The sequence below is a fragment of the Ceratosolen solmsi genome, unplaced genomic scaffold, assembly GCF_000503995.2.
Source record: "Ceratosolen solmsi marchali unplaced genomic scaffold, CerSol_1.0 scaffold43, whole genome shotgun sequence".
Lineage (NCBI taxonomy): Eukaryota > Metazoa > Arthropoda > Insecta > Hymenoptera > Agaonidae > Ceratosolen > Ceratosolen solmsi.
Genome location: NW_011948431.1, coordinates 4,692,125 through 4,704,140, shown reverse-complemented (window position 1 = coordinate 4,704,140; position 12,016 = coordinate 4,692,125). Strand labels below are relative to the sequence as shown.

Here is a 12,016-nt window from a genome sequence, read left to right as displayed (position 1 = left end):
GGGGGGGGGGGGGGGGGGGGGGGGGGGGGGGGGGGGGGAGTAAAATATAGCAAAAAAAGTTTTAAAAGGTGCTGGATTGTCACAATCTAACGAACAATGTTTTCTTCTCCCTTAATCCAATAATGTATAAAAAATACACTTTGCAAATTTCGTTTCGCCTTTTTAAATAGCTTAAGATTCTCGTATCTTTTTTTCTTGTGAAACATACAAAATTGGAACATTATTTTAATATACATCGAGCAATATAAATCACTTAAAAGAAAGCTCATCGTGATTTTCATATGCTATACTTTCATACATGATTCTACAATCTCCACCACGTTAACAATGACGACATGACGTCACGCTCGTCGTTAAAGATCAGCGCGTTCACCATAAAATCTTCCATCCTCTGGCCTCGCCATTGCTCCTCAGCCTTCCCTATGAATTTCACCCATTTTCTTCGTTAATTCTCGCAGAAGCTCCACGTATATCAGTGAATCCATGTTGGATGACAATACGTAAAGAACCCACCAGTCGCCTATTTTGATGAAGACAAAAGTATAATTATAATTTCTCGATTATTGATCTTAATAGATAATTTATATTGTACCTTATAGATTATAAAATTATTTGTATAAAATTATAAAAATTATTGGATCTTTTTATTATCATATTCATTACTCAAGTACTCGAAGGCCTCTTCTAACGACAGATCTCGAATGTATAATTGATCGACACTTTTATAAAGTAATAAATATTGGAAATTCAATATCATCGCAAAAGCACAAGTAATTATAGCAAAAAAGTACAATCTATTACATATTATGTTATTTAAATATTTCATATTGTATAATAATATATAGGTGTACAATACATCATGCGTGCATAATATTATATGAAATATTTCATTAAATACTCTCTGATTTTTAATTTTAGAGTATAATTCGGATGATGAAAAACACATAAATTGCGCACACGAGCTTGTGAATATCGGCTATTTATAATTGAGTTTAATAATTAATTTCAATAATAAACTTCAATGAACATTTATATCTATTTTATATAAAGTTCAAATGCCACTATAACTTTATACATTAATTGAAAGTGGTTTTACAAACAAATTAACGGATAATTAATGTAGTTTTTATAAGAAAAATTACCCAATTCAATCTTCTTAGTGATACTCTGACACGTCTCGAGCTCGAGCAATCTCGACGACAATTGCAGGATCTTCGGTCTGACCACGGGGGCGAAGATAATGGCCGCCCTGTAGAACATGAGCCCGAGCAGCATAAGGGTAAGTATGAGGTACCAGAACCAAATGAAGATGTACGTCTTTTCATTAACGATATTGAGTGGTAATATACAAAGCGAGTCGTGCTTTTGTATAGTACCGGACGCTCCGTACTTGTGGAAGATGCACTTGGTAACGCGCGGGAATATGTAGACCATGGGATCGACGCGCTCCTCCTGGGGCGCTTCCGAGAAGTGCAGCACTCGCAGGCCGTAGGTGACGAATTCGCCGTCGAAGAAGCGGTTCATAAGATAGAGCTGGACCAGGATGTTGACGAGGCAAAGGGCCTCGCAGGCGAAGTACCGGTACACGTACGTGTTGTGCGTCTGTGCAATACATATATTGGCGAATACATTGGCATTTGTAAGAGGGAAAAAGAGTGAGAGAGGAAAAAAAGTAAGACGATACGCCGACCTTATAAAAGAAATGTTAATTTACGATAATGTAATTGGTCGCGCTATGAAAGTACGCCTTGGGCGAGCTTTATTGCTTGATAAAATTTATCGATCATACGATGAATAATTTGCTCCAATTTGAGAATGCACGGTAGGTAGATCAAGCGGACTTTATAATTGAAAATAATTTACATTTTACAGAAATTCAAATTTGGCCCCTTTCGCATGAATTAATTAGCGACTAACGTATATCGATAAATTAGCCCCGCATTAATATTATAAATAGACGTAATTGCAAATTACTATGGAAACGTAGTTTTGTTCGGATACAGTATAAGGAAACTAATGAATGATGCACAATATATAATTAAATAAAAAATGACCAGGGGTGGGAGAAAGTGAGTCTGTATGTTGATCAGGGGAATTGGATACAATGAGGCCGAATTAACTTTTATTGTATCCGGACGACTGATGCGATGCTACGCCACTCTTTGCTGACTTTCTTGACGAAGAACGCGTTCGTCCTCCCTCCTTTTATCAATGTCCACGTTTCCCGAAAACTTGGGATAAATCGATTTCGTAATTTACGGCAATGTAATTTGCATTTCATTTCAAATAGTTATCGAAGCTAAGTTAACCGAGCACTGAAAATTTAGCAAAATTTCGAATTACTGTTGTAATAAGTGAAAACTGTGTTTTATAAACTTGGATAAAGTCGATAAAGTCGATTTATCCATCGATCTAATTAATCAAATAAAAAAGATATTACTATTATTATTATTATTATTATTATTATTATTAACGTTACTAATGCGATAAGTATTATAACGTAATTGCAACGAATTAATGTTAACGATATTTTACAAAGTAATTGTAAAATTTTATCAATTGACAAAACAAATTTCATATAAAGAATGTGTAAAGCAATGAATTTTCAGAAACTTATCTTTATATTTACTAAATGTGTTTTTATTGAAATACGGCTATGGAGTTTTTCCAAGCCACTTTTCATTTTACGAAATAGCATCGTTTACTGTCATTCTTCTTAATATTCGATGCTATAAATTAAAAAAATTAAAGAAAGAAAAAAAAAACCAATGAATTTACTGCTGGAATGAATTGCTATAAAACTATACAACTAAAATTGATTCAAATTTATCATCGTAAAAAAGTTTTTTTTTCATGCGTAATCAAGGGTTGAAAAATTATTAATGAAAATTCATCCGTGCTTCGTTCATAATAAACAAAACTTTCGAATGAAAACAATAAAAAATATTCTCATGACAAAAATAAAATCAAATCCGAAAAACAATAAGAAAGCGCTATATCAACAAGACTTGAAAATACATTTTGCAATTCGTGGCACAAGTGTCAATGCACATCCATTACGCAAGAAAATTCACTCCTACAGAGGTGTTAAGCGGTAAGCTCACTACCACGAGCCAAAGCGACTTCGCGATAGAAGCATTTCTGCAAATTATTTCTTTCCTTGTTGCTCGTTCGAGCGACCGTGCGAGCTTACTCTCGCTACGTTTCGTAACCACGCAATTTAATTCCCTCGACTTTTTTCTAATTATCTTCCTCTTCTCAATTCAAGGATTAATTAGACATTTTTATGTGCTACATGCGGCAGATATACATAAAAATAGAGACATTATAAAGAATTGTCAGTATTCTCTGATTGAATAGCAGCTAATTAAAGTCGACATATTGCGTAAATATATTCGATGCTTACAATAAGGCCAAAGTGCCAAAATATTAATGCCACAAAATAAAAAGAATAATATAATTATATATTATAATTATAATAATTAATTTAAAATTATCCAAAATATAAGGTAATGAATCAGTTGCAAATAGCTGATATAAAATTTAATTATATAATATAAGAGGATTTCTATTTGCAGTACAATTTTTCTACACCTTATTTCAAATTAATCACGAATCTCTTCAAATAAAGTAGATTTTTTTCTTTTTCTTTCGTCTTTAATTAACGCTAATTATACATAATGTTTTAATAAACATTTACATGTTCATACATACGTACGTACGCACGTGCTTACATATACGCGCGCGCACACAAATCTTACAATAATTAATACAACTTTAAGAAAATTAAGACTTTAATTTTAGAAAATTAAAAATATAAGTCATCATTGCTTGTAAAATATTTCTAATAATATCCCGATAGTCTTTCATTAGTTTGCATTTCATCATGTTATATGTTAGTTCTTCGAAACTATCTTCGTCCCATTCTTAAAAACGATAATTCTCAATATTTTTAATACATACAATAAAATGTTTAAGGAATCACTTCTTCATAATTGATAAATATATGATTAGAATATTTAGTTGTCGATTTTTCATTAGCATGAGAAATGTTAGAAAGTGAAACATGTATTTAATACTTTTTGCACTTGTTTAAAAATATCACTTTCGGTTCATCTTAATTGAAAATTCTATGTGAGGCAATGTCAAGCTCTATAAGCATAAGACGTTTTTACTATTATTAAAGTACAGCCGTATGGCCAATTTGTACTGTTTAAGAAATAAACATTTTAATTAGATACGCAAATTAACATTCGATCATGAATTACAGTGTCTAATGCCTACAACTAATGCCAGAATATTCGTTATTTAAATTTTTAGCTCTCCACTTTAAAATCTTTTTAAAATTCGGACAATATAAAAGGCAAGTATTTTTGTAAATTAGACAAAATGATTATGTTACCAGATACTAATATAATCGTTATATCTATAATCGAAATTAGTAGTTGTTAAATCATATGCATTATAAAATATATTGTGATTTAATATTATAAATTATAAATCTCTTTTAATTAGGACTTGATTATATTCTTAAATTTAATGATTTTAATTTAACAGATAATATCTATAAAAATTAACATTTATCGCGTTCCGTTTATTTCATTTAACAAATACGATATAAGAATGTACACAAACAATTCACAAATAGATTTTATACATAAGGGTCTTGAAAATATTTATAAGATAATAATACATTGTTCTCAGAACATTTTTTTTTTTTTTTAAACTTTCGTGTAAATCTTATAAATCAAAAGACTATTGATTAAAAGCAGCTAATAGTTTTGAAAATAAAGTCGCTAATATAAACTCCAGTGTACTATCAAGCTATCCATTATTTCTTACTGTACAATTATTAATGAACTGTAAGCAATTACGCTAAAGAAATTATTAAACTATATACCTATATATACAATATTTTAGTTTTTCACTGGGGTTAAAAGACATTGTTTGCACCACTATTTGACAATTTACTCGGGCAACTTGTCCGCTCTCTAAGCTACTTCGAAAAAAAAAAACCGAAGCAATATTGTTGTTTATAATATTAAGTGCATAAGTAGGGAAAAATTCATTCGTTTATCATCAACATCACATTCATTAAAAAGGAAATACTCGTTGAGAATCTATTTTCGAAGGACTAACATTGGAATATACCTTGAAAAACAATCTCCAAACATGATAAAAATTAAAAAATAAACGTAATCTCACCCTGATGTGGGATACGAGGTAATCCATGATAACATTTTTCTTCTTAGTAAGCGAGTCCTCGTCCTCGAGCTTCTCGTTCATGTCATTCATAAGAGTCTTTATCAGTCCGCCCTCCCAGATGCTCCAGAGCCAGTGAGGAAGATAGCAAGCCATCGCCTGAAATTACAGAAGAGCATATACACATGAGCGTCGGGTGCACGAGCAACACGATTATTTAATTGCAGTTGGACATTCAATATGGCCGATCGTAGATAAGTACCGTGAAACTCAAGAATGGAACTCGTGATAACGCGCCGATTAAAGGACTACGGAGGAGCTAATTTTAGCTGGAAAGTGATAGTCGTAGTTCTTTGAATGATTTCATATAGCACAATTATATTTATAGATTTTGAAGTGTATATTCGAATCTCATTGAAATTAGATTATACACTGTATGTATCATTTTCAAATTCAAAAAAAAAATGAGACAAGTCATTTATAAACCTGATAGCTTAATGTTGGCGATAGTTTTCAAAATTATTATTTAAGAGAAACCCCATTTGAATTTGATATTACATATATTAAATTGAGGCTTAGTATTCTTTACTTGCTTTGCTTAGCAATCAATATTAAAAATCTTTAAATTCACATTTATTTGTGAATTCACTCATAATAATATTTCGTCCCATGCAAAGTATTACATTTTAAAAGAAAAGAGTAATTAACCCTCGTATTTAAATACAATACGATACATTATAGAAAAATATAAAAAATATTGCATGAAATATACATAAGTATGTAAATCATAATGTAAATTAAAATATTTTTACAACTATTTTTTATAATTAAAATATTTTTAAAGCATAATACAATTAATATATTAATGACACTAATATTCTATTGAAATAATTAAGTTTTTTTATCAAACGAATTGATTAATTTTTCACATTTAAAATTAAATTTAAACATATTTAAATAATTTACAGTACATTAACTATTATATTTGTTGTAGTGAACGGAGCATGCGAAAATCCTTATAGAATTTGTTTGAAACACTGTTCTCTTCTCTGGAAAAAAAAAAAAAAAAAAACATTCGTTTCTTTAAATTTTGCAATAAACTACATATGTCAAACTTGGCAGACTTTAGAAAATTTCAAAATATGAAAGAATGTACATTTTAACCGAACACGACTTTTAACCAGACAACGTGATAATAAATTTTACACGTAGCGCTGCATTATTATAAGATAATGCAAGTTCATTGAAATTTAACAAAATTCACGTGACACGAAAAAATCAGCTAAAAGCGGAGTAGCGTCATGAGACGTCGCAAACAAGCTTGAAGCGCAAATTTTTATGCTGATTTCCACTATGAAGAGAAAAAAAAAGAAGAAAAAGAAGAAGAAGAAGAAGACGAAAAAATCAGCTAAAAGCGGAGTAGCGTCATGAGACGTCGCAAACAAGCTTGAAGCGCAAATTTTTATGCTGATTTCCACTATGAAGAGAAAAAAAAAGAAGAAAAAGAAGAAGAAGAAGAAGAGGAAGAAGAAGAAGAAGAAGAAGAAGAAGAAGAAGAAGAAGAAGAAGAAGCGACGGAAGAAAAAACGATCATCCAGCAGATGTCGCGAGTCGCAAAATTGCGATAAGCCATTAGACTGGAGACGAGAAGGACAATACAGCGAAAACCCGAAGCGTAGCAAGAGTCAGATAAATGAGTACGCGTCTCGAGCGGCGGTACGCGTCGTCCGCTGTTAAATAAAGTCGAGGCAAGAAAGAGGTTGGAGCACTTACTTGGAAAAAGAGAACGAAGCAAACCCACTGATAGTAGGTGTAGTATTTCCTTGCGTCGACATCGCCAAAGTCGTTGGCTATGCCAGGGTGGGCAACTTCCAGGCCGACCTGCAATAAGACGCATCGTAGTAGGTATGCAGATTATTGTAAGGTTGAATATGTCAGCGAATGTGAGCTGATGCCGAGCACTTTCTTGTAAAAGATTAAGCAAAATGTGAGTGTCGGTGAATGAGTATTTCTAAAATCCATTGAATAACTTGTCCATCGAGTATCATAATTTTAATTCATGTCATATCGATCATAATTAACACTGTACGCATGTGCATACGAGCACAATTCTAATTCGATTTGCTTAGCAAAATATGCGAGCTAATTTATTTGGATAGGAAGGTGGAATTGGAAATGCCATGATAATTATATGATGATATTAATGTTCCAATAGTTTGGGGACTCGAGTTTTTTCCATTTATAGGATTCGCATCTGAATAATGGCCATTGTGCCTGATTGAATTAATTTTCAATGCACGGATACGTGAAAATTTCAACATTTCTGTAAAAACATGTGTATATTACTTATTGGAATGAAAAGGGAATTCCTTGTCAGTATAATAATCGTACTATGTTAAGGTCTGAGCTCGATCTTACATTTAACATGGAAGCTTCATTGCGCTCGAAAATACTTGACATTTAAATTGCCATGGCATACTTGGATATGAGAAGTAAATGTTTTAAGCCTCTGAATTCTTCGAGTAAAACAGACATGACTCTAGGGAATCTACGTTACGGCTGACTGCTTTCGCTCGATAACTTTGCAATCGGTTATCGCTAAAGTGCAGTGAAAAAGTTTTCACTAATAATAGCTTGATTTTGATTATCTGCCATTATCCAATGTTTTCTATCTATTCTCATAAAACTATTTTTAAATTATTCATCAATTTGTTTTTCCATTTTCATAACGGTAATGCAATCCTCTGTATCAAAGTATGATGCACTAGTAAGTAAAAATTTATTGCATTGCAATTAGGTGTTTGTACTTTCCATTAATAGCGAAGATCAAACTTTCATAAAAGTTGGCATATTAAAAGTAAAACCTACGTTGTTGGCTTACTTTATAAATAATGAATAATACTTAACTTACAACAATTCCAGGGTGTACTACTGAATTAATTCAAGAGCATTAATATTATTTCAAGGCTTTTAAAATAATGCAGATTTCATTGGCAACTAATTGTCATTTACTAAAATGACAGCTTAAACAAATTGTAAAACTAAACATAAAAGGAACAGTAGGTTTAATTAAACAAACTATTTTTATAATTAGCATTTCAAATAAAATTTAAATAAAACTAATTAATTTTATCGGATATCCGACCGATTACTTTGATTCTAAGAAAATACTATACGGTATACTAGCAATTTCTAAGCATTAAATTATAAATTTAAATAGTTGCGTATAATTTATTCTCTTCTTTATTTGTTATTAATTAAATATTTCATAATTAATTTTATAAGGAAACTTTAAGCATTTTTCTATAAAGAGATTGCTTAAAAATTTATGATTTCAATAAGAATCCGGAAAAACCTATTTGATAATAAACTCTAATTAGCAAGGAAATTTTTCTTCATCATACATTATCAAACAATTGCATTCGATACAAGATAATTTATAATATCCAAATATGATATTAAAGTATGCTGTATATTAATATTAAATACTAATAATAATTACATAAATCGTATATTCGTTTTTCTTAAAAAAAAAAAAAAAAAAATGCCTCATAACTCAAAAACGATTTCCTAAATATTCTCCTGCGATTTATCAATAACCTATTTCTCCTTATCCGACGTAATTCAATGATTTATGGAAATAAACTTAATTCATTTGCGGGTAGAATTTTTATTTTACGATCTCGCTCTCTGAAGGTCACCTACATCTCTACACATGCACGATGCTTATGATTAGGTTATTAATAAAAAAAGTTTATTGTTGAAGAGAAAAATAAAAGTAATTGAAACAAGTAAGTCATTTATCGATCGTTGTGTGCTTTGCAATTACAAATACTTCGACTGTTCTGCACAACAATTCTGCCGTTAAGAGCCATTTCAAATGTTTTTATGCTTGAATTGTTGAACACTAAAGTAAAATTTATGAAGAGGCTCTAAAAATTGATAATTTATATACATAAATTTTTTTACAAAGATTACTTGGCTAATTGTGAATCGTCAATTTTCTATTGCTATGTTTGTTATGTTAATATTTCCTTTACATAATAATGTTAAATGTCTATTTGAGAATGTTATTTAATTTAAAATAAATGCCTAAATTAGTTGAAAATGAAATTTAAATAAATTATAAGCATAAACAGGTCTTATACGATTTAAATCTTAAAACCTTTCAAACGTTCACCCTACAATTTAAGTTTTAACAGAACGATATCTAATATTTTTAAATTAACAGCAAATCTTTATGACCAGTATTAAATATCTTGGCTTTCAATAACTTCGCTGATAACATACGAATGGTATTGAAATATCGTACACAATGCAAAATAATTTATTCCGTTAAAAAGAAAAACTTTTTAAAAAGGTATTCGTTATCCTGGCAAAAGCTTCATTACTAATGGAAGAATCAATTAGATTAATCATAAAACGTAACGCGCAGATAAATATAAATGAAGTTTTTCTTGATATTATGATCTAGTAAACCTGTTTACAACTTAATCTCTCTACCTATCGGGTATCAGTCCCTATCAAATGCAAACAAATAAAATGATTATTAAAATAAAATGGCGAGCACATAAAAGAAACTTATACTACAAATAATAAATTAAAATCCCGATGCCCAGTTTAATCAGTACACCTATTCACGTTCGCGTCTACCTAGTGGAATTTTTCAATTTTGCCGACCAGCCAGAATGTTTTGCCCGTTCGCCCTCGCATTGAGAAAACATTAACGCGCATGCGTAATGGGAACGAATAGCGAATAAGAAAACTCGACTCGACTGCTTCCCATTACGATTTTACTCGGGACTTTCTTGAAATTTATTCATAACTGTTTGGGTATTGCTTTCCTTTTTTAAGAATAATATTTTATAAACGAATTAAAGGATTAGTGGGTGATTACGAAGAACAAAAAGTTCAATACTATTTATACCTTTGCATTCGTGTTCATTGTTTCAAAATATTATTCGTAGGCGAAAAAATGTAGGTAAAACAGAGAAACTCTATTATTACGATGATTATAAATTAGTTATAAAAGAATTATAAAAATTTTAAATATTATTTTTACTCGTGTACATTTATGAATATGCACAAACCACTTCAAAAGATTTCAAATCATTTTCTAAACGTTCTTTAACGATTTCACGCTTTTACTATAACCGGCACAAACTGATTCTACAATAATAGACTTTTTTTTTTCATTGCTAAACGCAATCAAATTATATAACATTAATCTATGATACGAAATTTTAGAAAATTAAGCTTTAATAAGAATGCTCTGCAAGTTTATTTTATTTGTACAAAGTCAATAGTGTAAAATGAAATCTCAACCTAAATGCAAAACATCACTTTTAATTTAATCAGAATTTATTGATAGATTATTAAATAAATTATTATCAATAATTAAAATATAATTACTGTATTAAAGATATATTTAAAATATCAGTGTGATTTAATAGGGGAATGAAATTATTTAAAATCCGTTAATTGAAAAAGTATCGTGCAACAAGAGGGTACTTAACAATAAATATGCTTGTCTTACTATGCAATACAAATGAAATATAAGAATTATTATAATATGTATGTAAGTTGCACACATTGCATTATTTATGAAACATGAGAAAGGAATGCGTAAGGTGCAACACTGAAAGAACAAAATATTATGTCGTATTTACTAATCTCTATTATCTAGAAAAACAGACTCTCGAGCATCTATTAACATCATTAAGACTTGAAATATTAAAAATCTGTATGCTTGTGTGTGAATTACGAGCAAATTAGTTATACTCAATGTCAATGATACAATTATTGCCACTTGAAAGTACTTGTTAGAGTGCTAAGCGTATAATAATATTCATGTAGAATTTATATATATATAATTTATTCTAGCGTTGTCAATATCAATTCTAAACAAATTGTATTCACAATAATTCAATAATGGAGATAACATATACCTGACGATTGAATGCATCTGGCATAGTGAATGTGGAGGTAATCCAGCAATAAGTGTTGATTGGCTGCGTTGGCAATGCCGATGGAACAATACAGGAGATTGGATTACCTACAAACTGTGTGGCAGTAATGATCATCGAGCAAGTCAGCAGTAGCACAGCTGTAAATAAATTGTGCATGCGGAAGACCATTGAATCCGTACTGATCTCCTGCCATTTCAAATAGCCCTTCAAACCTCCCAGTAGCTTCAACATCTTCAAGTCTTATTTATTTTATCCTCTATCTATGTTTTTAATCTTCAACCAACGGTTGCAAATAAATGACCTCAAAAGGGCATGGGAAACCACTTTTAACCATCTAAGACTACGATTCTTAATCTCGAACTTCTGTGCCTCGAGCGTGAGGTGGCCGGACTTATTGCCGAACAACCGACCTCGTCTATCAGACAGATGGCAGGAAAACGAAGGGACCGCAGTAACGAATATTATATGATTCGCTTCTTTCTCTTCGGCTCTGTTTCTCCCTCGCTCTCTCTTTATATCCCGGCATAAGCGGCTCTACGGCTATCCCTCTCCTTTTATATCCTTTCCTTTCACAATCCTTTTATTCGTCTCGTCTTTCACTTTTCTGATCTTCGTGATGCTTAATTAATGTTGCAGCAATGTTGCGTCTGAAACATAAATTGTTTATTTTGAAAAGCAGTCGAAACATTAATCGCGAATACTTAAAATAAACGAGTTCGTACGAATCAATGAACCTGTCCAGCGCTTCTTTAATATAATTATACAATCGTGCAACACGCGAGAAGTTTTTCATTTTTTTTTTTTTTTTTTATTTTTTTTCACCATATTTAACATCGAATGTTTTT

The 12,016-nt window shown here is 30.8% G+C and overlaps 1 protein-coding gene across 1 annotated transcript; it reads right to left on the bottom strand.

The window, feature by feature from the left end:
• Positions 1 to 124: 124 nt before the first annotated feature.
• Positions 125 to 11,794, bottom strand: ogre (optic ganglion reduced). The gene is made up of 5 exons (XM_011502103.1): positions 11,151 to 11,794; positions 6,976 to 7,083; positions 5,206 to 5,361; positions 1,143 to 1,602; positions 125 to 520 (listed from the first exon to the last, which is right to left on the bottom strand). Exons 1-5 carry the CDS (start codon positions 11,400 to 11,402, stop codon positions 411 to 413), a joined length of 1,086 nt encoding a protein of 361 aa, XP_011500405.1. The 5' UTR covers positions 11,403 to 11,794; the 3' UTR covers positions 125 to 410.
• Positions 11,795 to 12,016: the final 222 nt, after the last annotated feature.

Coding starts and splice junctions, on each gene's coding strand:
- ogre (XM_011502103.1), bottom strand. CDS start 11,402: ATGTTGAAGCTACTGGGAGGTTTGAAGGGCTATTTGAAATGGCAGGAG. Junction 5,362..6,975: donor GCTTCGTTCTCTTTTTCCAA/GTAAGTGCTCCA, acceptor CTGTAATTTCAG/GCGATGGCTTGCTATCTTCC. Junction 521..1,142: donor CACTAAGAAGATTGAATTGG/GTAATTTTTCTT, acceptor TCATCAAAATAG/GCGACTGGTGGGTTCTTTAC.